The sequence below is a fragment of the Xyrauchen texanus genome, chromosome 33, assembly GCF_025860055.1.
Source record: "Xyrauchen texanus isolate HMW12.3.18 chromosome 33, RBS_HiC_50CHRs, whole genome shotgun sequence".
In the NCBI taxonomy this organism is placed as follows: domain Eukaryota; kingdom Metazoa; phylum Chordata; class Actinopteri; order Cypriniformes; family Catostomidae; genus Xyrauchen; species Xyrauchen texanus.
In genome coordinates, this window is record NC_068308.1 from 15,527,449 (window position 1) to 15,554,057 (window position 26,609).

The 26,609-nt window shown below is 36.8% G+C and overlaps 1 protein-coding gene across 2 annotated transcripts in view; it reads right to left on the reverse strand.

The window, feature by feature from the left end:
- The window catches only part of mprip (myosin phosphatase Rho interacting protein), an 81,902-nt gene extending 58,202 nt beyond the window's left edge, over window positions 1-23,700 (reverse strand). For both annotated transcript variants that reach the window (XM_052102694.1, XM_052102693.1), the window contains exons 1-3: window positions 22,860-23,700; window positions 4,967-5,044; window positions 3,300-3,365 (exon numbers count right to left, since the gene is read on the reverse strand). In XM_052102694.1, coding sequence (XP_051958654.1) covers window positions 3,300-3,365; window positions 4,967-5,044; window positions 22,860-22,982 — 267 coding nt within the window. In that variant the 5' untranslated portion in view covers window positions 22,983-23,700. The remainder of the gene's footprint in view (window positions 1-3,299; window positions 3,366-4,966; window positions 5,045-22,859) is intronic.
- Window positions 23,701-26,609: the final 2,909 nt, after the last annotated feature.

Here is a 26,609-nt window from a genome sequence, read left to right on the forward strand (position 1 = left end):
TATGATCATAACAGCATGGACATATATCACCCAAATGGCACTTCTGCCACCATAGCAGCCCATAATGTAAAGCTTAACAGTTTACAGTGAGTTTAGGAGGGTGGGGTGAAATTCATAAACAAGCAATGACAGCAATGTGTATTCAACGTTACTTATTTTACAGCAAATATTTGTGGAACAATAGGACAGCTATTCCATTTTTGGGTAGATCATCTTATTTTACAGCATATATATGCCCAGATGTGCAGTGCCCTCTGTAAAAACACATCCAGACACAGTGTAAAATAAAGTGTGTTAATGTCTATGTAAGCCCTCTAACTGAATATCTCAAAAAAAAAAAAAAAAAAAATGCCCCATCCAACACTTGGAAATCCGCAGCCCATTCCGTCTAAAGCTGCAAACTCCATAATACCTGATATCACATCACATTATATTAATAAACACCCCAAAGACAACCCACTCTGCTTTAGTTTTCATGAGATTTTATTTGGGCTTTCAAAACCCAGAGTCCTGTGGTAGAAATAGGTATTGTAACATGGCGCTCAGCAGAATGTACTCAATCTCAAAGCATATTTTAAATTTCAATGTGGTTTTAAGGGGGCTAACGTTCTCAGAATTTAGCACCATCACAAACAGTTCTCCACATTTTCTCCAAATAAGGGCATATTGGGGGGGGTGCAGAACATCTCATTCTGACTTTGCTTCACAAAGTCACATTTTAGCTGAATGCACATCATGTTTAAAAGATTCACAAGTGAAACTACACGAATGGCTACTTACCGGCAGACTCTCTCAATGTAACTGACAATTTATGGAAACATATTTACAGAGGGATTAGAGTTACTCTGTTTTGAAATAGGGCATGCATTTCAGCGCTGGATTGTGGGTATTGCACACAATTTTAATAATTCCCGCATTTTCCATGTTCATAATACGGGAATTCCCACACACTTTTATTCACTTTAACATGTAGTTGACAATTAGTAAACCAATCCATTCAGATGAACAAATCAAATAAATAATCTTGTCTTTGAATCAAACTGTAATTCCATAATCTGTGAGAGTAAATCAGCTCTGATGTATCTCTCTCTCCCTCAAGCAGCTTGCTCATTGAACACTTGGCTTGTTGAGTTTAGAGTAGGGATTTTAATGATTAATCGATGATCGATAAATTATCAATAATTAATAATTTGATCGATTAAACTTATCATTTGACGATTAATTAATTTCAGCACAAATGCATTCAGTAATCATGCCAGACAGATCAAAGGAGAATGGCCAGACTGGTTCGAGCTGGCAGAAAGGCTACGGTAACTCAAATAACTACTCAGTACACTTGCAGTGAGCGGAATAGCATCTTAGAATGCACATATGTCAAACCTTCTGGCGGATTTGCTACAACAGCAGAAGACCACGTTGGGTTCCACTTCTGTCAGCCAAGAACAGAAATTTGAGGCTGCAGTGGGCACAGGCTCACCAAAACTGGGCATTTGAAGACTGGAAAAAGTGTAGCCAGGTCTGATGAATGTCGATTTCTGCTGAGGCACAAAGATGATAGGGTAAGAATTTGGCGCCAGCAGCATGCATCCATAGACCCAACCTGCCTTGTGTCAACGGTCCAGGCTGGTGGCGGTGGTGTAATGGTGTGGGGAATATTTTCTTGGCACACTTTTGGGCCCGTTAATACCAATGAATCATCACTTGAATGCTGACAGTGAAATCTGAACATTTACCAGGCAGACATTTTAGTTGCATAGCACAATATTGGGTGACGAGATTTACTCGCATTGTAGAGAGTTGTGCATATAGTAAAAGATTGATTTGGAATTTAAGTATCAATATTGAAATTGTTTAAATGAAGATTGCAATGCATCGGAAAACCTATATTTTTACCCAGTCCTAGGCACTATAAAAACATTGCTATGTTTAAGTGTCCCGACTGCCCAACACAGCCTCAGCAACACTGATGGCGTGTGTTTTGGGCGGGATTATCTGTTTGTTCGACGAATAGCAGATGGGGGCAGGATTAATGGAAAGCTGTTCGAAAACAGTTTATTTTTGCAATCCCGTTTGGTTGTGTAAGTCGATCAGAAATTACACACTTTAAAAAGTGACCTCCATAAAATGTTGGTTTGTTTTCACTTCCACCTTACAGTGTATATGCAGTTTCATGAGAAGTTCTTAGTTATAGATGTAAAAATGTGCCATTTACAGTCAGACATGATTTACTAATTCCACGAGAGAAAGCATCTACTTACAGTGGATTATAGAGATAAAGGGAATACTATTCTGCTTTGTCATGTGATGTCAACATGGCCATGCTCATGAATGTAAACCCAGCACAATATGTAGAACAGCAGCTTTTTATAACTCGAGTCTTCATCGCATGTGACTGTACATCATGTACGATTATTTCCAAAAATATAATTATATTATTACTATTTCTTTCTTTAAAAGTATAGCAATTAGCAAAAAACGCATTATTTCTTGACCTAATTTAACAGCATTTCCTGAACCCTCACGGAAAAATGAAAAGGATATAAAGACAACAGGGTTGACAAAATTTTAAATGCAAAACAATTGCAGGAAACACTGTAGTATCCTGAAATAGTGTCGATTGTACTCACTACTTAGTGGAAATAAAAACAATATCCTCCCACGGCCATCTCACACAATGATGTGATTCAAGCCAGGCTCTAGGCTCCTTTTGCCTAGCGTTACAGATCAGAATGATAAATTGCCCTGCTTGAAGAGGGCAATCCTGTAGTAAGTGATAGTCAACGCAGCATAAGCAGTGGGAGTCCAGGGTCTATTGCGACGCCGCTCTGGGGGCACCACGGCTCTCAAGCTTCCAGGCACGGAGCCTGTGTGTGGGCCTCACTGTTTACATACAAATGCAGTAATCTCCAGGCAGATCAGGCAGCTAATTTGGTCACCCATGTCACATTCCTGTGAAACAAACAGGCTGTGGTCCTGTGGCTCTCATTAGCCACAGGACCACGTTCTGCTGGTTTACATCACATCCGCCTGGACTTACATTCCCGCAGTCATTCTTATCTCTGAGCCATTGGTGGAGCAACAAACTTTTTTTTTTTTACATATATTTTTTTCTTCAGGGACAGTTATAAATGTTGATTGGAGTGGATTCCACTGAAGTTGGTTACAGTGTTTAGTTTGGTTTGGCCAGTGTTAATGAAAATGAATGTAAAGATGCATAGACCAGAGATCACTGTGAACATTCTACTCGAATGTTGATGTACAATTGTGTGATGAAAAGATATTAAAAAACAACAGCTTACTGATTCATCCAACGCGAAGCGCAAGCAGCCATGTTCATAAAGGACAAAGAATCGCCGCTGCCATTTCTGTGTAGAGATTAGAGATCATTAACACAATTTAAAAAGTATTCAGAGCAAATTATACAGTAAACTGATAAGGGATGCACAATTATATCAAAACTCATAAGTCAGTTATTTCCCTTAATATTGCCAATCAATATACTTTCCATAAAAATGCTATTTTTACCATAGGTTCTACCGGCCATTTAGAGTAGGGATGCACAGATCCAATACCTGGATCGGTATCGGCTCCGATACTGAAGCTTTTAGACGGACCGTGAATCGGATGAGCCCGATCCCAAACCGATACTGTGTGCTATTCATGTTTGTTACTGTCACGCACCAAAAATAACAAAGGAACCATTAAAGCACCATTGAAGCAGTTCATATGACTCGTGCATTTTATTCAAAGACACTAAAGGATGTGTGATAGCTCTGTTAATCACAGAAGGCTGTGTTTTAAAAGTAAATATATAGTATGCACAGCACGTTAGTGAATGGCACTGCTCGGTTTACACACACACCCACGGCTATTTTTAGCTTCACGTGGTGTTCAATATTTGAGCGCTACTCACAAACAACATCTCAGATGTAGATACTCAATAGTTCAGTTCACCTATAATATGCATTTTGAAAGGCACCGGAGGTGCATTTTACCAGAATTTGAATAAGAAACTAATTAAACTACTTTGAACTTGCCTACAAACAGACATATATACAGGACTTCCTGGAGAGCTTAGAATGTCAAAATAAAAGCGTGAGGGTTTAAAAAGTGCACATTTTAAATATATTACTGTTGTATTTAAAATTAAGTCAATAATAATATTAATACCAATTTATTATTATTATTGTAATAATTAGTATTTGTTTACTATTTATAACAATATTTAAATTGAATTGGTTCCAAAAAACAACTGTGAATGAAAAGTGGACTGAAGTCTTACAACTAAATTGAACAAAAAAAGAGATCTGAATTACAGATGCAAGTTGAAATAAAAAAAATAAAATAAAAAAAAATAAAGAAAAAGGCAAAAATAAAACACTGGATTCTTTTCTGCTGATGACTTATACTGGAATTACTGTTAATTTTGCTGCTACAGTATACTAGTTAATAATAAAGTGTTTCTTAATAAGCTATACATTTATATTGAAATACCATGTAGTTAAAGGTTTTTGATTCTTTACATATTAAAGAGTACTTCCAATTAGTTCCACACAATAATGTAAAGATATTCTAAACTGATTATGCAAAAAAACAACAACACTGGTATCCGATCAGGATCGGTATTGGCCAATACTGAGATTTCCGGTATCGGAAAAGAAAAAAATTGGTATCGGTGCATCCCTAATTTTGAGTAGAAATGAGCAATCATTGACGTCATTATATATTAACTGAAGTATACATCACAAACTTTTGAACAAAAGTAAAGATATTCTAAATTACTTCCATCATCAACATCATTATTAATTGATATTTTAACTAAATACGATAAAGTGAGTGGGATACTACATTCATTTTCTGTCAGTGGTACACAACAAACAAGTTTTATTTGTGAGCAGTGCATGCCAAAGTACTAACCCAAATTACCCCCCCAAAAAAATCACTCCACATCATCACATCCTCTTACCCTGGATCTCTGCATTGGATTGTCAAAGTCTGTCCCCTCCGGAGCCAAACACAGCCATCCGCCATAGATCGGTTTGGCCTGCAACAAAACCAAAATATTATATCAAATCTTATATAAACAGTGGTACATGTTGAATTATAAGAAAGTCAAAGGGAAACAAAACAGGGATTGTGTTAATGCTTTTAATCTTTCAAATAAATTACCAACATCTTTGAAGAAGGGCACAGAAAAAACCACAAGGAAGATTAATTGGAAATTATGATCATTTTGACAGGCAAGCACAGATGTGCTTTCAAAATGTAGGCTACAAGTGCGAGCTTGGACACAGTTGAGAGAGACTAGGCAAGTTAATATAGCTTCTCCATAGAGTAGACGAGCAGATGTTTTACCTCAAAGGTTAAGAACGCAATATCATCAAGAAGCGTCTCACCTGTGATCAAAAATGTGAACTCATTCAACTCAATGCTGACATGGCTGAAATATTTATGATCGACAGCTCCTTGAAAGGAATATCATGACCTGAAATTTCTGAATTTATTATTTAACTGTATAGAGGGCCTGAAGCCCTTTCTATAGGCAACTCTGGCTTTGTTCAGACAGGTAGCAACATTTTCTGACATATAAAAACAGGACAAAACTAGATTATGTATATTAAACTGTAAGTAAATTTTTTATAAATTGAGCAACGAGACAAACTCTCCCATTACAATAACTGAAGCAGTCCCTTGCTGTTGGTTTATACTGTTTGATCTAGGGTTGTAATGGTTCTTGGTAAAAAAAATTAACCATACAGTTCGCCACCCATGGTTCAGTAAGCATTGGCACCATGCATCACCTCAAGTTTATTGATGCATCTGGAGCACGTGGTTTAGCGAAGAAAACAAAGTGTCAAATAGACACGTACAGTTACAACCTCCGCTAATGCACCTGAAAGGATCTGTAAATGGATATGCTCTGCCTGTGTTTCACGTGGGTTAACTTGATGACATTACTGTTCTGCACGCATTGTGTTTAGTTGAAAATGGCAAGCGCCAAGTGGAGAAAACAAGCCACTGATAGAGAAGCCCCCTACCTTATTCAAGTCTCCTGTCTGGCAACATTTTCTTTTTGCATTCAATTACAACAGTGATGGTCAAAGTTTACCAAACAGGCACTTTTGGGGGCCTGGGTAGCTCAGCAAGTAAAGACGCTGACTACCACGCCTGGAGTCGCAAGTTCAAATCCAGGGCGTGGCGAGTGACTCCAACAAGGTCTCCTAAGCAACCAAATTAGCCCGGTTGCTAGGGAGGGTAGAGTCACATGAGGTAACCTCCTCGTGGTTGCTATAATTTGGTTCGCTCTCGGTGGGTCACGTGGCGAGTTAGCATGGAGAATAGCGTGAAGCCTCCACACGCGATACGTAATAAGATGCACTGGTTTACAGTCTCAGACGCAGAGCAACTGAGATTCGTCCTCCGCCACCCGGATTGGGGCAAGTCACTACGCCACCATGAGGACTTAGAGTGCATTGGGAATCCCCCCCCAAAACAAATAAAAAAAAACAGGCACTGTTTGCAGACACTGCTTGACGTAGGTGCTGTATACTGGTAATACATCGATATATGATTAATTATGTACGCCGATATCACCCAGAGAATATTTACACCACGTCTTTGCCATGATTAGAACGGGAGCATTTCAGTTTTGTTGCGTTGCTCATTTGCGGTGTATTAACCACAGGGCTCAACAATAAGGACTGCCCGATGGCCAGTGTGAGAGAGCTTCGGGCCAGTTACTAGAACTGTCATTTGCCCGATCGGGCCAGTGCTGCATTAATAACATTAGTGCAAGCAAACAAAAAGTGAGAGAGCACAACAATTGCACTGAGCTAACAAAGTATTCTAACAGAGGAGCGAACGAGAGTAAATTTAGCTCGCAAAGATGCGCAAGTGCATAATATAATGGACGAACCAAGGCACAGTCGTGTGCACGCACAAGATCGTGCAGAAACCGAGTGCACTCTCCTAGCACCGTCTTCTCTCTTTTCCAAGTGTCTTAGCAGCAGCTATTACCAAGTGTAGAAAATAGAAGGAAAAAAACCCACTTAATGAATTTCGTAGTGGGATTGCACATCTTATGCATCCCTGCACATTCTGTGTTCAGTGCACTCCTTTCCTCCTCGACTGCCTGTCAGACTCGTCAACTTGTGCCACACACACACATGCAGCAGAGAAAATGTCAGAGAAGCGAGGCGAGGGGTCTGACATAAGTGAGTGTGTGAGTTAAAGCAGTGTTTCTCAACTGGTGGGGCACTGGGTCGTGGACACCAGGGAAAGAACAATGACATGGTTCTCCAATTGAAGATATTTCGGCGGCCACCCAACTGATATTTAGGACTGCCGAGACTGCACTTTCACACGAGTGTAACGGAACCAGCTCGCAATCATGATCTGCTATTCTCTCTGGCACGTGCATGCAACAACCGTGGTTCCCTCGATATTGCGGCGCGCAGACCTCAAAACTGATGTGACCAATTAAAATTCTAGTGAGAATTTTCTAGTTTAAAGTGTCACAGAGAAAGTCAAGTTGAACCTCTCAAACAGTAGGCAGCCCTGATATGCCAAACAGCACTGAGGAAAAGAGCAACACTGTGCTATGCACTAATGTTTTGTTTCATAATACAATCACCAAAAAAAAAAAAATCACGATTTTACATGAGTAAAAATTAACTGTGACAAAATGAAAAAATTATTTCATATGAAATAATCTAAAGGTAGAATCTATTAGACCTCATTTTAAATCAACAGTGGCAGTTGTAGTTAAAGTATCAAATCGTGTTTCAGCTAGTATTTATTTTTTCATAAATAATAGAATTTGTTATTATTGTAACTATTATTCAAGACTAGCTACACTGACCTTACCATGGTAATTAGAAGCCTTTCCTCCTGTGTATGTATGTTCTGTTTAAACTATGCTTGAAATTAGGAAACAAACGGGATAATAATGGGCTTAAATAAGTAATTTTTAAAAGGGGGGAGAGAAAACTTCCTGTCGTCAACAACAAAAATAATGTCAATTGAAGCAAGTCCTTGCACTGGAAAACCATGAACAAAACTATAAAACATAAAAGGAAAGGTGACCCAGGATACATTAAATACAGGTTATGTTTTTACATTAGTGGGTCGCCACTTGATTTCTAATGTAAAATTTGGGTCCTGAAGCAAAACCAGTTGAGAACCACTGAGTTAAAGGTACAGACAGGAGCAGTCTGGCTGTGCTGTTGTGCACCTACAGTATATGTATATTAATAATCATAGGACATTACTTTAAAAGCTCACACAGCTGATGTTATTTTTCATTTAGTAGTTAATTTAACATGCTATACTAACATGTAAACTAATATGCTTTTGTTATATATAACATGTTATAGTTACATGCAATTTTTTTTATCATGTTTAGAATTCGGTTTATTATTATAATTATGTAGCTTATTTATTCTATCTATTTTCAAAAGGTATACTTTTTTACACATACTTCCATAAAAAAAAAAATGGTTTCAAGTTTCAGATATAATAAAGCATATGTTCAACCAAAAAAATAAATAAAAATAAATAAAAGTTCTGTTTTCACTCCTTTAAAGGTCATTGTAACTGATAATAATAAATGTGAAAACCATGATATTTTCTGAGATGTTATCGTACCATAAAAATCTCATACCGTTGCAACCCTAGTTGCTAATTAATGTGCAAGTTATTTAGAAGTACACATTAGCTCTGCGAAGCATAACGGGTCAGCAAAAGGTGAAAGTTCATCAGGTAAATTAACAGACTACTTTTTACGACCAGGTAAAATTGTTATCACATTGCTTCAATTTTCCATGGCCATTCAAAATAATAGTAAATGAAGGTCCACTTTTGGCATCAAATATTGTATTTTAGTACATGGACATTCAAAAGAATGTTGAAAATGTGTATTAATATATTTATTTATGTTATGCTAATAGACTGTCTTTTTCACTGTATTAAACTTTGCATTCACAGTAACACTGTTTTGAACCCTATTAATCCACCCCACCCCAACCATCGGCAGGTGTCCTCTTTTTTGGAAAACCAGAATATGGTCATCCTAGAAAAGCAGTAATCCACACATAGGAACACAAAAAAAATCAACAGTTTCATACTATAGGACTCAAAATTAATGTCTCTCCATGCCGCAAAGACTGTTTAACATGCGTGTGCTCTCGTGATGGGACAGAGCTAGAGGTCGACCGATTAATCGGCCAGCCGATTAATCGACCGATTTTTTGCATTTTTTACATAATCGGCATCGGCCAATATCCACGCATATCAAGCCGATTATTAGGCAGGCGCATCTGTGGGCAGCCTAGTGTTGTTGTGGAACACGTGTTTGACGCACGCTGCCCCTAGAGACATTTTCCAGCAGAGTGAGCAGACCTCATCCAGTGCCTAAGGAAGGAGCTAAGTTCCTTGGAGAAAACAGTAAGGGTTAAATTTGTATAACTTCTTTAGAATTAATTAAAAACTTTTGATATGTTACTGCCAACTTCAAGAAAAAAACGTGACAAACGCGATAGTTGACATGACGTTCGGCTACTTTGGATATTGATAGCGTAGTTGAAGTTGCATTATCACAGCTGAAGGGTTGCTATCATGTCACAATAAGGAAGCAATAATTTTGCAATTACAGACAGTGAATCTGAGACTTTTATTTGTTCTGTTTGTGTGTCTTATATTTGAGAGGGTTGTCACTCAATGCAGATAAATAAGTAATAAAAATATACCAACGCACTATAGGCTATTGAAGGACTGGCTTTGGTAAGCTCGGACGTTATCGGTTCTGCTGTCGGTACTAGAGAAATTAAGAAAATACATTCTTTATTGCTATAAAAAGAAAGTTATTTTATCTCGCCAGCCATTTCTATGTATAATAATATGAAACCATTTGTCTGTGATGCAATTTAGCTATTCGCAGTGAGAGAGAGAGAGAGAGAGAGAGAGAACTCGCTCACGCGGTGCTACAGCGAGCACAAAACGAGCCCAGCTTAATGAGTGATAGAACTAAACATTCAAACATAGCCTGGTTTAGATCTGTGATTATTAGTCTGATTTTATTTTATATTTCGCCTTCCAAAGATTATAAAAAGAATATTTATACATAAGTCGCATTCTGTCTAGCACAACTTCCTTCCAGTCACAGCGGTGCACTGACATTTCTCCCTAAAACTCAAACTTAACGTCAGAATCAGCACGATCGGTGATTGTTGTAAAATGCTACTGTTGCTAAATTGCGGGACGCGTTTAATAATAAAAAGAGCGCAAGAGATACCGTTCCCAAGGCGTCGCGTGCTCCGAAACACACCGCAAAGAGACAAGCAAACTATAGGCTACTTTGGGTTTCATGCGTCTAAACGATCAACTATACACAAAAATATGTCAAAACGACCGGCTTGGAGATTCACTTAAACACAGTTAATGTCTTAAATGGACGTAGTTATGGAAATAGTTGGGGAGAAAATATGCTGCAACAGGAGCCTATTAGATCTGAACTCGGTCTTAAAGGGGAAGCTGTCTATTAAACATGTGACGATTGAGCCATTACTGCGAATCAAACAACAAAAGGCAAAGAGAAAATCACTTACAGCTCTTGAATGAATAACTTCTGCATTAATAAGCATTAATCTATCTATGATAAATTATGCAGTGTTATTTTACAATTGATTACTTTATTAGATTTCTTTTTAGACCACACCTGAACAGTAATGTTAGTAGACCTTCCTGAAATTAAATCACTGTGCCTATATAACGTTTATATTTGTAAAATATACATATATATATATATATATATATATATACATATATATATAGAACAAAAGAACGTTAAGAATACCGTTGAAGTACCGGATCGATAAGCAGTATCGGTAAGATAGTAATACCATTAAAACCTTAACGATACCCATCAATAGTTATGCCTGTGCTTCTCTTGGATGCTCTGAATATTGGATTACGTGTCTGGATTGCCCCTTAATTAAAGCTGCATTTGGATCTCAACCTTCGTGTCTCGGAGCAGTTACGTAACACCTGCTTTGTTTATTTAATATATTTGTTATACATTATTTATACAATATGTTTTTACATTATACATTTTTAATCTTAAGTGTACAAGTGCAGATTGGTCAAGTGTTCAATAAATGTATTTGTTGAGAAATGTTGTCTATCTTAAGTAATTATTTGTGTTACATTTTATCTTTCAAATAAAAGGTTCAAATAAGAGGTTAAAAACAAGCACATATCGGCCAAATATCGGCCAAAATAAATCGGCAGCAGTAATCGGCCATCGGCCGACCCGGATTTCAAAAGATCGGCATCGGCCTGAAAAAACCAATATCGGTCGACCTCTAGACAGAGCACTAGTTTTATTCTGTAAAAATAAAAAAGCAGCACATTTTCTCTCATTAATTTGCCTTTAGAGACCAAGTGCCGAATGAGACGTAATAAACTTTGTTAAACCCCAGTTATACACGTGTCTGGAAATCACGAGCTGCTCAATATCCAAAATGTAAGTATACATTTAATTAGGTAATGTTTCAAAACGTAATCATTCATTTGACATGATAATGGCGTTTGATATGAAAAGCAGCAAGATCACAATGGCTATTAGGATATTATTATCAGAGCTGTTCAGGAGCAGCGTGAAGATGAATATCCAAAACAGTCTACTTCATATCATCCTCATAAAACATCTGTTACATGTCTCATTTCTGGACCATACAGGTATTTCTGTTTTTGTGCTTTGTGCATCAGGCTGTGTTGGTCTTTAGGTTGTCTGATTTCATGTTATATACATATTATTAATTCACAGATTAGGCCTTATATTTCACCTATGTATATTACATGTCACAACCGATTTGGTAGCAAGTCTCTTCTCAGGGATTCATATGTTTATTACATTCCGTCAAGACATCACATCTCTAAATCTTTGATCCTAAATGATTGACTAAATGTCCGAAATGTTAGCGTGACCGAAAACCCATCATTTGCACAACATAACTCTTCTGTTGCACATGTTTAAATTGCAGGACTGCTGTTAATATGATGTATTTATATCTGTAAAGTGCTTGTATGGGATTACATAATACATAAAGCATATCTTGCAAATTATAAGTCTGATTCAGTTTGGGGGTACATTGTCTTTATAACATAATATATGTAAAAATAATTATCTTCGGACACATTTTTAAAGCCATGATGGTAAAAACAGCTATTTATCATTTTTGCCAGGGCCAGTATAAATCCGAAGCACTGGCCCGACTGGGCCAGTAGAAAAAATCCTTAGCGTTGAGCCCTGAACCATTTACATTGCAATCGAGCAGCGCAACGTGCAATGCATCCAAACTTGTTCTACAGCTTCTTTTCGAGTGACGTTTCTTCAGTTGTAGCAGTCATAATCGTAATCACTTTAATTAATTGTGCAGCCCATGTGGATTTAAATAAAAATAATCTTTTTTTTAGCGGCTGATTTTTTTATCTAAGCAGAAGATCAACATAGTTTTTTATTATTTGGGACACAACACGTACACGTATGTAACAACATAAAATGTGGATGACAGTGTGGACAATGAGACCTAAATAGGGTTGTCAATGAGAACTAGTTTTTGTTTAGAAAGGATTCCATTTTCTCCAACAAAAAAAATACCGGAACCTTATTATTTTCATGACTTTCGGTTCCTTTAACGGTTCACGAACATGCCATTTTCCACCAATGCAGATTGAACACCATACTAAAATACTCTGCAGTGTTTCTTGCAGTGCTGCTCCCTTCTGAATCTTCAGCACAAAACACAGCGCATCCAGTGTGTAGTCCCATTCTCAAACTAATAAATTACGCTAAATGCCTTCCTATTTGGGACACAATCCATATGTAAAATCATACAAATTGTACAATATTACATTAAGCTGTAAGGATTACAGTACGGACAGTCATTTCTAAAGAGTAGATTTGATCATGAAAATCTTATTTTGTTTCTGTGTGAACAAAACCATAGTGGCCAGGCAAAACATCATCACAAAACCAAAACACCAGAAAAGACCTTGCAGGGCTCCAGACTGCCACTAAACGGTTAATGGTAAAAAAAAAAAAATATTTACGACATTAATTGTGGGGAAACCACTTTGTGTGTGGTCATATCAAAGCCCTGTTTGCATGCAGTTCGTTAGATATTATCTTGTGAGTTGCTCAATTACATCTTTAGAGCGCACGCCAGAGTGTCTTCTGCTGCTTTTTAACCTTTCAATTGAGATGATCTCGCTCCATGCAACAACAAACACCGCATGAGCCATAATGTCGGACACATTATGAAGATACATATTCACTAATGATGATGAATTAGCCTAATAAATGGTGTACTAAAATGTTACAAAATGTAAAAAAAACTAAACAAACATCTGCCGACTTTAGTGTGTTTACATTGCAATACACAGTATTTTGCTTCCCTTATCTATTTGTGTGAGCAGCTGGGAGGGCAGACATTTGAAAATAAGAGTGCCAGTTGTTTTTCAGGCTTGTTTATAATTAAAAGTCCCACGTTTTAAAACAAATCTTATTTTTTTCTGGTTATTGGGATTTTTTATTTAATTTTGAGTCTTGTAGTATCTATGTCTGTGTAGTAGTAAGGAAAAGAGAGAGACTTAAAACATTTTTAACCCTTTATATGATGTTTCATTTTAGGAGCCAAAGGCTCTGTAGTCATTTTTTAGGCTGGAGCTCTGCCTTGCTGATGTACACTTATCCAATCATAAATATGTCTGCAAATCAACAGAGAAAACCTGGTGAGCAAATTTAGCCTTTTTCCTCTGTCAAAGAGGAGGGGGTTGAAGCACTACAAAACACAGCTGTGAGTATAGCATGCAACGCTAGTGAGCCATGGAGCCAAAAGAGCAGCGGCACACCCCTGTGTTTTCCTCCACACATTGAAGGCCTGCTTCCTCTCTCCAGCTTTGCGCCTATCCCTACAGCCCTACCGTCAGCATCAGGTTAAACTTCCAATTTCCTCCCAGGCTGAAGCCTGAGGGCGGGCAGGTCCCTGAGGTCCACTTTATCCCTGCATCCCCCTCACCTCTGGATGCACTCAATCTGAACTTCTACCCCCCCCTGCCTGCAGCCCACCAGCCCAACCGCTGCTTCAGAAGTAGGAGCGACCTTTGGGAAACTGCTCCACTTTCCCAACACGCACTTCCTTTCACAAGACCCCGTCCCTCCCTGTCCCTGTCAAAGCAGAACTCCTTCTACATGAGAATCACACTGGGATGATTTAAGCAACACTCCATTTTTATAATGTGGGATGGAACTCAAAATAAAAGACAACAGCATGATTTATGTATGACTTCCTGTTGCTTCCTATATGGGATATCAGTAGTAGGGCTGGATATTGATATTCATGATTTGGTTCTGATACACAAGCTCTCGATTTGATTCCGATTTTGATTTATATACTGCTTTTTCCAGAAATAAAGTCACACCGGGTCAAAATCGCATTGTTAAGAGAACAAATCTCACACCTGTATAAGTTGCACTGACAGAGGGGGCCTGGGTAGCTCAGCGAGTATTAACACTGACTACACCCCTGGAGTCGCGAGTTTGAATCCAGGGCAGGCTAAGTGACTTCAGCCAGGTCTTCTATGCAACCAAATTGCCCCTTAGCTAGAGAGGGTAGAGTCACATGTGGTAACTTCCGCGTGGTCACTATAATGTGTGGTTCTCGCTCTCGGTGGGGTGTGTGGCGAGTTGTGCGTGGATGCCATGGAGAATAGCATGGGCCTCCACACGTGCTACGTCTCCACGGTAACGCGCTCAAAAAGCAGCATGATAAGATGCGTGGATCGATGGTCTCAGACGTGAAGGCAACTGAGATTCGTCCTCCACCACCCGCATTGAGTCACTACACCACCATGAGGACTTTGAGCGCATTGGGAATTGGGCATTCCAAATTGGGGAGAAAATAAAAAATACAATAAAAAAAAAGTTGCACTGACAGATAACGTATGTGGTAGGACTGGGTGATATGGAACAAAAATCATATCTCTGTGTTTTTAGGTTGAATGGCGATACACAGTATATATTGCATTATTTTCAAAGAAGGGAACTTATTGTTTAGTTGTAAGACAAAGCCACATGTGAGATGATAAATGAAGCTTGCAACGCACTTTGTTTAGGGGCAGAAGACTTTTCAGGCTGCAAAAGGCTTTGTGGCCAGGGTTGCAGCAGCAGCACAAAGTTTAAAACATACTGCAGTTTATGGTGCCATTGTAAATGGTGGAAGAGATCTGAAGTGCTTTCACTTTTGGATGAATTTATGGCAATCTCTACAGATGACATGCAGGGCTCAACATTAAGCATTGTGATGTGCTTGTCCTTTGTGAAATACATACTGGAAAGTTAATAAAAAATGACCCCATGATTTTCACTTTTCAATATAACTAATATAACGTTAACCCTGTCCCTGACAACCAAGTCACTCATGTTTATCACATCTGTTTGCTATGTTAGCCAGTTATAGTTTGTCAGTACGGTCAGTAACGTAACAGATTGAAAGGTAAGCATCAGAGCATCTTTTTGCAGCTCAGCAGACGACGGTACAGTGGTGGATTGTGTCTGTTGAGTGTTGATTTCATGCTAAGTTGTTACCTTGTTGGTGAGACCAAATGCAAAAAAGTAAATAAAAAACGTGGGGCCGGGTTTGCACACAGACGAACATTTAGAGGGAGAGTGGGGCCGGGTTTGCACACAGACGAACATTTAGAGGGAGAGTGGGGCCGGGTTTGCACACAGACGAACATTTAGAGGGAGAGTGGGGCCGGGTTTGCACACAGACGAACATTTAGAAGGAGAGTGGGGCCGGGTTTGCACACAGACGAACATTTAGAGGGATAGTGGGGCCGGGTTTGCGCACAGACGAAGACGCAGAAAGACAGTGGGGGTGAGGTTGGGCAGAGAGTGTGAGAGAGAAGAGATGCAAACACGGTTCAGCTTTATGGAAGAAACAGGTTATGTAACGCAACATCAAACTTTATCAATATAAACGGTATTATCGCATCCTATACCTCATTTGAAAAGATATTGCTATACCTTAAAAAGTCGATATACCCATCCCTAGTATTTGGCAGGAATTATGACCTGGAGTCTTGAATTCGCTTCAGTCATTTAGAAGCATGTCAGACGCTCTCCGTAAAGAAAAGATCTCAGCATCTACACATCGTATCATGCAGTATTTGGCCTTGTTTTAAACAGGAGAATTTGCTTTAAGTAATCGTGTGTAACATTTCTTCATATTCTGTCTATGGTTCATGAAAAAAATAGACAAATAAGCCATATCTGTTGTAACTATGCTTTGCACAATTAAACAGCTTTTAGTCTGAGTAAAACAATATGCCTGATGTATTCTATTTATTCATTAATCTGTGGATATTTCTGATATTTGCAATCCTTTATGTTATGCATTCATTATCCAGTTTACTGGCTGAAAGTTTTCATTCAGTGTGATGAAACATCATTTTGTGGGCATGATGGGAGGTGTTGTGTTTGTCAGCGGTCTAGAGTTTGTTATGGCAATAATGTAACGATGACAGAATATTTAAACTGGTTGCATTAAGTACTATTTAAAGGCAAAATACTCTGAATGGGCAACTTTTAAATGCATCTACGGTCTCTATGACTGAAGTTTTTATCTGTTGTGGTGTGCGTGCACTTAACCGGCCAACATTAGTTATGTATAAATTATGTCACAAGACCTTTCAGATGATGAAAAAAAAAAAAACGCAATGTATATTCTGGAAAATACGTTATATTTCAGCAATAATATCCATTTTTCTTACAAAAGAAATTCTTTATGAGCTAATGCTGTTAATTATACAGAGCACCTTCTAACTAGGTAGGCTTCATTGTGAAAATAGTAATTTTACAATTTGTATTTTATTTTTAATAGTTGTGGAACATTTGATCTTTTTAAAAATTTACAAATCCATGTATTCCATCAATAAAATTTATATTATATTGCATATTTATATATATATATATATATATATATATATATATATATATATATATATATATATATATATATATATTTTTTTTTTTTTGTTGTTGTTGCATAATTATCATTTAATGCATAATTTTAACTTCTTAAAAGTAGGGCTGACACGAGTAAATTACATTATCGACAACGTTGACAACAACAAATTGTCTACAAAAATGTTCGATGTCGAATAGATGTTTGATCTCATTTAACATAACATGAGATCACATTAAACTGTAATGATGGTGCACGAGAGCAGCACTGCAGCTCGCTCAAGATTGAGGAGAGGAAGAATTACAAAGCTCAGATAAACTCTAAACTTTCCAAACAGATTCAGGTGATGTAGATTGCAAATTATGAGGGAATTATAAAAAAATAATAATAATAATTAGTCGTTGTGGAATTAGTAGAGCCAGAGCTCTTTAAAGGAAACACCCAGGCATTACATCTTAAATGCAGTTATATTTAATGTGTTATAGCTTTATTAAAATTCAAATAATACAGCAGCAGATCATGTAAATGTCTACTAACTCCGAAACTGACATTTCTCTGCATGGTCAGTGCCTCTTCTATGAGTTGCGTGAATCTCTCGATCTAAGGGGGAGAGATTGAAACTGCACCCGGCTGAGTCACACTCTGACATGGGGACGCTTGTCCCTCGAGCGCACATGCTTAATGCAGCTAGATTATAACGTGATGTCTCGTGACTTATTGAATCATAATATATGTCACTGTGTATTTCTTATCGTGAAGAAAATTGGCAATACGCAGCTTTATTAATAAGAAGGAGATTGTTTTTTAGTGAGTTAAAGATGGATTGAAGTGAACAGAAAGGTGAGGTAGTCTTCACACCACTAAAAAGCCCCCCCAAAAAAAGATGCATTCACATGAGAAGCAGCATAAAAGATATTTATACTTGCTTTTAGAGAATAGATCTTGAATAGAAGTATATTTACTGCACTCACAGAAGTAAAACCAAGTGAAAAAATACACTTAAGATACATTATCTTAAAGCAAGTCTAAATATCTTACATGTTGCTTCTCAAGTAAAAATATTTTGTTTTTTAGACCATTTTAAATGGAAAACAAGAGAAAAAAAACTTGATAACAAAAGGATTTTTTGCAGTAAATTTCTTTGCTCAATTAAACTTAATAAAAAGTTTTTTTTCCTTTAATTCAGTGAATGTCATTTATAGGTATTTTTTAAATTTTATTTTGTCATCTTTATTGTTAGTAAGCATGTTTAATACAACCTTTTAAGTCAAGGCACAGGCTGAATAATCAGTTAAGTGCTAATGATTAATCATTGCAATAATAGGCGAATAGCCGAATAATCGTTAGATTAATCAGTTATCAAATTAATCGTTACTTGCAGCCCTACTTACAATTATTTACATTGATTTGAAGAACAGGTGCTAAAAATAAGTACTGTCTCTTTAAGAAACCCGGCCGTTTGGTTACGAGCATCTGTAGAGATCATTATAAACAGAGAGGACTCGAATGGCTTCTTTTCCTCATCCATGCTATTTGTGATTAAAATGAAATCTTTGTTTTTGATCAACAATTGACTGTTAAGAACAGAAAGGGTAATAAAAGAGACATGATTTAATGGCAAACACATTAGATGGATCTTGTCTTTGGAAACACAAGAAACAGTCAAACTAAACTTTTACTCTCAAGACGGAGTGAAAGGATGCTGAACATTTTCGCCGCTATACTACTTGATCACCGGTGAGACAAATCTGAACATTTACCAGCCAGCGATTAATCACAAACAATTTTTGTCTCATATGGAAATATGGTCTCATATACAAATGATTGTAGAGAGTTGCGCATATAGTAAAAGATCGACCTTAGGCTTTTAATAATCGATATTGAGATCATTCAACTGAAGAATGTGATGCATCAGAAAATCTATAAATATATAATCAGTAGGTAGCTGGATTTATATTCTTAAATCTAAATTCTGAGCTCCTCCTCTGCACTTTGAACATTCTTGCATTCAAAAGAAATTTGGTCTTGTAGATGCTAATAAAAGCCAAATCCCATTTAAGGTCATCTCAGTTCCAGAGAGCTCCCTTTGGAAGGCCTTGAGAGGAATCGGGAGCATACTTTAAAGGAATAAGTCTGTGAAAATTACAGTACTTTGAAAGCCTTTTTACCCCCTGGGTAAGTAAATGACTGTGTGCTGCCAACATCTCAAAGGGGTAGTTTGGCTCAAATGTCCAACGTGGATTGTAACAGTTCACTTACACTGAGACTTATGCAGAGGAACAGATAAGATAACCAAGTTGTGTATATTTTGTGTGTATGTGCATATACTAGGGTTGCATGGTTGTGACAAAAATTCTATTTGTCGATAATTTCCCATGATATTATAATTGCGAATATTAAAGGAATATAACCCCAAAAATTATTATTCTCATAATTTACTCACCATTATACAGTCTCAAACTTGTATGACTTTCTTACTTCGGAGGAACACAAACTAAAGTATTTTTATGGAAATTCACAGAGTGCAAGATAAAAATGTGCTACGATGATCGACAAATGTTGACAAATGTTTGTAGTCGACCCCATTTATCGACTAGTCAGCTGTTGGACTAGTCGATAAGTGTGGTCGACTACTAACATTAATGTTTCAGTGGTTTTAATGGGAGACGCAACTTCTCGGAGAGCGTTTTTGGGTGATGATAGCTTGCTGTGCTTAAAAGTGAGTAAAAGTTAGCACAGCAAAACCCTCTGCAAGAAGTTTCGTCTCTTTAATGCTTTAGTATATTTATGCACCACTGCTGTAACAGCCATCACAGCGTTGCATCAACAATATAAGACTAAACACGTCGGGCGTTTTAGGTGCTTTGGAGAGATTAAGTCTTTTGCAGATCTGTCTGATACTGCTTTAATAAATAGTTGCAGTAAAAAGGTTAAACTGCTCAATGTCGTGAACTAGATATGTTCTTGCAATATTGTCTTGCAGTTCTGCACTTTTGACTGCACAGCAAGGATCGCCTTGAGGCTCTCAAGTTCAATGTTTACATTGAAGCATGTCACTCTGTGTTCAGGATGTACATAAGTGTTTTTTTGCCGTTCATTATTGGAGCCTCTTATTTCTTTAGTGCAATAAGATGTTAATTATTTAGCATTTTTATTTGTTGAATATCCATTTGTCACCATGTTTAAGTGCTGCACTTAGCAGCCATATTTCCCTCTGAAACGTGTGTGTTGTGGGTCACTTGACCATCAAAAAAGAAACCATGAGACTGAAAGGCAGCCAGAGAAAATAATAGTTTTGAGATTTTAAAATTCATCAAATTAAACTTCAGATAAAAAATTATTTAATTCTGTATGTATAGTCTATTATTCTGTCTAATAATGCATTGGTACAGAGAAGTTTCTCTTGCCAATAAAGTCTGATTGTAACACAAAAAGGATGGGCAAGGAGGAGGCGGGAACCGGCTGAACAGTAAACAAAGTTTTAATGTCAAACTTAACTTAAAACCAACATAAACAAACATGCTGTGCAGCTGCATATCTCTCTCTCTCTCTCCAACCGGCATCACCGGCCACTCCTTTATCTCTCTCCCACTGATCAGCTGATTCAGTGCAGTGCTACATCACTGCCTCCTCGTCACACTGATATACACTGAATCTGCGTATATGATCGCACCATTAAAAAAGACCACTAGTAAACACTAGAACATTTTGCCCAACTTTTTAATGACAGCATGTCAGCTGATTTTATGGGATGTACACCTATAATTGTATCACAGACTTACACCTGTAAAGATGTGTCTAATTAACTCGGAAATTAATCGGAGAAAAAAAACCCTGAACATTTTAACGTTTTTATACATATATATATATATATATATATATATATATATATATATATATATATATATATATATATATAATTAAAATAAAAGATGACTAGCCAATTTATTGCAAGTTTTTGGCACAAAGTAAATATATGTATGATTAGGCCTATATTTTAATGTTTGTTTTAATGTACCATGAACCATTATTTATAGTGATTACTCACAAAAAACTGTGATTGATTAATTAATCGAAAAAGATTAATCGATTCACAGATCTAATTTAAACCTATTAAGGGTTAGGGGCATTTTGGTTTGCCATGTAATAAAAAAAGCTGATGAAACAATGTTATTTTTGATGTTCTGTTCAGTGTTCAACACAATTGTGAACAAATGGCACCATGCTGAGACTCTGACACCTCAGTTTGAACACTCACAAAATCAAACTCAAAATAACTCAGTGAGCCTCTGCAATAACTTCCATTTTTTTTACCCAAATAAAATAATTGATAATAATTACCTTGGCAAATGTACTTGCTCTAAAAGATTATAATTTGATTCTGGTGCAATGAGGTACCAAAACAAAGTCAATTAGTACTGACTTTGTTCTGTAGCCGAGGAGAACTGGGCTCAGTCTTAAATTCAGAAAATACAATATCAGTGGAGCAACAAACTGCAGCAAAGGGTTTGACGTGAGGGAATGATGAACACTGAGTTATCCTAGTAGGATTAGTAAATGACGTAATCTATAAAATGACTCATGAATCTGGCAGAGATAGGGTTAACTGCTGGTAATCTCACTCAAACCACAACCCACACATGCTGGAGGATGCTGACGTAGCTTGACTGATCTAAAGCCCTGTTAAAAAAAAAAACCCATCAGGCTGAGAGTATGGGACCAATTAAAAACACAACAGGCCCTTATGGTCTGAAACTATAACTCTCATTCATTCTCTTTCAAGAGCAGGGAAATTTGTTCAGTGTTTGTGTCTTTATTCGACCAAACAGAAAGAGGAAAAATCATCAAATTGGCGAGAACTTATTCCAACAAGAGTTAACCACCCACACACACAAGAAATACATGTGTGGAGATGTGATGGCAAATTATTACCCAAATTCCAGAAGCACAGTCATAAAGTACCTGTAAACCTGAGAAGGTTAAAAAACATGGTGGTTGTGACGAACCTTGGCATAAATCAACATTTTCCTCTAAAGCCTTCAAGCAGAAAAAAATAATGTCTTCTTAGAATTCAGAAACCTTCAACTGGAAGGTTTTAGCAAATGGATGCAATTTTGAAAAAAGTGATTAGTCAACAAAGACTAAAGTGTGTGTGTGTTGAGTCTGCAATGAAACAGCAGCTCTAAGAATTACTTGAGGAAAAATCTGAAATGTTTTGAGAGTAATAATGGCTATTGGCTACAATTCAGAACTTTTTCATGAAAAAGACGTGCCTTAAAAGCAGACTTTTTAGAAAATATTCTGCATATAATCCATTTTCATTTAATTCAGTTTCTTTTAAATATATATACAATTCATATATTTTAATATGTGGACAGCCACCAAACAAAAAACAATCACACAAACATTTACCACAGTGTTAACAGCATTTATAGAGAATACATAGATAGAGTATAAACACTTGAGACCACAAATATATACTGTAACCATCTATGAAACATGGTTTGCCCATTCACATGTGTTATCGTTTACGAAAGGTTGTGCATGACTGACCAAACAAGCAGTGAAACACTATCCTTCACCTTGTCACAATCCCTATCATGACACTAGTTTTATGTTAACCAGATAAAACCTTCAAAAACAGGTGAAGTTGTTGATTTAGCAAAAGGCTGGTCACAGTGTTCATAGCTAAACTAATCAATGAAGTAATGAAGATCAACTGTCAACTAAAACAGCACTGGCACTTCTTGACGCCAGATTATACGTTTTTCTAAATGACCTACAAGTTAACTAATTAAATGTTGTGAAAATACCCAGAAACAAAGCATTTACCTGGTTGAGATCCTGATCCGTTAGCAGATGCAGCTCGCGAGGCTTGAAGCAGTTCTGACATTTGCTTTTGTTGAAAATGTTCGCTTGAAATTTCCTACAAGTGTTTTCTTTTGCACTAGACATCTTATTCCTCTAATTGTGCGTATCTCAAATCCCACAAATGAAAAGAAGGCGATAATAATCCACGACAGTCTTTCATCCGATTCTTGACCCTGTCTTCACCATGCAAAACATGATCTAAAACCGCAGCTCCGACCCAAATCTTCTTTTCCGAGCCCTGCGAAACCCAGAGAAGTCCAATAGGTGCCGAACGGGAGTAGTTTATATAAACAAATCTCTATTTAACAGGCCTGCTCTGTGTTTTGTCTGATGTGCTTACAGAGTTCATGGCCTCCCCTCACAAAGCGACTCTCTAATCTCATTTCTGCGGGAATCAATGCTGGAATTGTGCAAGCGGTAAACAAAGCGATTAGATCAATGAAGCTGGACCGGCTGTGAGGTGATGCAAAACACCTCACTGTCGAGGGGGAAAACACGACGGGTGAGAGAGGGAGGTATTCTGGTTTTCAATCCTAATGGCAGATTTTCTCCCAGGCTTGAAGTTTTCACCCACTTCACTGTGCTAGCGTCAGTTAGCTCGCTAATGAAGCCTCGTCTCCTGCTGCTCCTATAGCGGAGCTTTAAAAATCCCAATGTTCGTTAAACCTGTCATTTTAGCCTCCGCCGGAACCGCACATTTCTGAACGCGCACGTTATAGCTCCATGAGCTTGAATAAACGCGCAGATTAAGAGGTTTTCCCAGGGCTAACGGGAGTCTGTTTTTTCTCCCCTCGGCTGTGGGCTCGAGCTTTCCCACTGGAGGGAGGTCGCGAGCTCGTAGAGTTGCTGCTGGAATTTCGTGTTATCTCGCGAGACTTTGGAGCTCGAGAGCACGCCATGCTCCTGCAGAACAGTAGCGGAGAATCCACCCTGTGGACACGGTTTGAAGATTATTTTATTGACGAGAAGTACATTGAATATGTACAAAACTCAATAGAAAAAAAAAAAAGAAAACCATACATACATTCTGCAAATTATTTAAAAGAAAATCAAAATCACAAATGACAGCAATTCTTCTTGCGTTCCTGTTCACACAATTCAGCATAAAATAATTTTACAATTCTAAAAGAAATACATCAAGATTTGGTTTGTTTTCTGATCATTTCACCATATATATATGTATATATATATTATATATATATTAAAGGGGTGCATGCCTTTTTTAATATTTTAAAATGTCCCTTGAGATTAATTTATAATATAAGTAAGGTTTCTTTTTTCTTCTTCTTTAAAAAAAAAAAAAAAAAAAAAAAAAAGATAAAACATGATCATTTTCCACCCTAATTCTGACCCTTTGTCAGAAACGCTCAGTTTTGGTGCTGTTTCTCACTTAAAGATCACATATTATGCTCATTTACAGGTTCATCATTTTATTTTGGGGGTCTACTAGAATAGTTCATAAAACACATTATTTTTCTCATACTGCAGCATCTCTTTTCACCCTCTGTCTGAAATGCTCTGTTTTAGCTCCTGTCTCTTTAAAGCCCCCCTTTCCGAAAAGCCCAGTCTGCTCTGATTGGTCAGCTGACCCAGTCTGCAGTGATTGTTCCACAAATGTAACAGCCCTTGCCATAACTGAGTTTCAGCTTAAAGTAGCCTTTATGCGGGCATTATACAAATGTGTTACATAGTGATGTAGCTATGTCATGGAAGAAATGGCTGGACACCAAACCTGGCATTTCAGGCAGTTCAGGAGCAGTATATTCTGTGGGAGAAAGTAACCCCCTTTGGCGTGGACTTTGTGCTTTGTAAATTTGAAGACCTTCTACATGCACAAACAGCTAAATTACACACTAAAGGAAAGGTAAAATCCCAAAAAATAAGAGTCTTTAAGACTTGAGAGTACACATTGTTATGATTGCTCTTGACTGATCTGTTCTCACTTCTCGCCATCTCACTGCTCACCTTTACTGGGCGGGCTACGGAAGTGATTAAAGGTAAAGTAGTCATTGATGTGTTGTTGTAGTGGCAGTCAGTCACAAATGTCTACCACAGTGTGACCTCACAATGTGGAGGAAGTAGAGAACAAGTTGTTTTGGCAGATTGGTTTCAACAAGTTCTCTTTTTGCAGTAAGGAGGAAGTTTTGAGTTCTGAAACTTACAGTGTGTTTTTATTAATTACATATGCCAAAAGATTAAGAAAAATTTGATTTCTCATGTGAAGACACCTTTAAAGATGTTATTGCAGTTGTTTTTCTACATATTGGTACACATCATTCAAAATGTTTTCACAGGTTGTCAATTCCAAAACAAATGGGATAGTGTTTCCCATTCCTTGTTTCATCACATGCAGAACACATTTATCATCGGTTTTATTTTATATATTCTGATAATATAATCTTTGTAGTATCAGCTAAATCCTAATAATCTTGATTTCTTTCATTTTATTTGTTATGGATTTTTTTGTTTTGTTTCAGTGATTCCATACTGTCTGTAACCAAATAGATTTGCTGTCCTTAAAGTATTGTCTCAAAGACTCTTTTCAAATATATTTAAATATCATTCAGTTGAAGAATATAATATAATTAACCCTTAAATCATCACAAATTGATCTACAAAATACCAAGATACTGAAACATTTTCAAAATATTTCAAGACAATTAGAAAATAATAATGATAATAATATTAATAATTAGGGCTGTCAATCGATTACAATTTTTAAGCAAATTAATTACGTGGCGTCCCGATTAATTAATCGTGATTAATCGCATTTGCTGAGAAAGTCCCTCATATAAAACTTATTCAATATATAATGATGAAATAATTATACATAGTTATTTTAAATATTAAAAATTATATATATATATATATATATATATATATATATATATATATATATATATATATATATATATATATATATATATATATATATATACATTCAAAAATATTCAGATAATTACAATGCATTTCATTCCTTTAGCAGAAGAGTTAATCATTGATAAGACCATTCAAAAAGCGGCTTTAGAATACAATGTATTGTTTACTACCATATTATTGATCATAAGTCAATCATTGGCACACAGTTCACAGCAATCCATTTCACAAGTGAATTTGTCAATCAGTTGGAGATTTATAATTTTTTTAGAAGCAAGACAGGGGTATACATAGACCACAATACTACAGATATATATTACAATAATGCCAAGACATTATATTCATTACATAGTTCAATGGTTTTCAATGCTTTGGAGTTGTTGGAGGTACAAAGAGTATTTAAATAATAATTTAAGTCTTTACAAAAAAGTGCAAATAGGGGCTTTATAGACATACATTTACACTTATGTATAAAAAAAAACTTGGCAAGAAAAATAAATAGATTAATCAGAAAATATTAACTTATCAAAACTGTGAAAACCAAATAAAACGTCTTTATAAAGCAAAGAAAAACTATTTAAAATAGAGGTACGTACAAACAAACAACATTTTCTCCAAAATACTACAGCGTGGACACATTCCCAAAAAGCATGAGGGCAGATTCATCTACAGCATTACAGAAGGAGTGAAGTTGATCTATTTCAGGGAGCATGTTTCTTAAATAAATACTGACTGGGTAAAAACGGTGTAACAGTTTAAAGGACACATCCTTAACCTTGTTGGTAAGTAAATATTTGTGAGGTAAAGACCATACGACCTATCCTTGTTTATCCA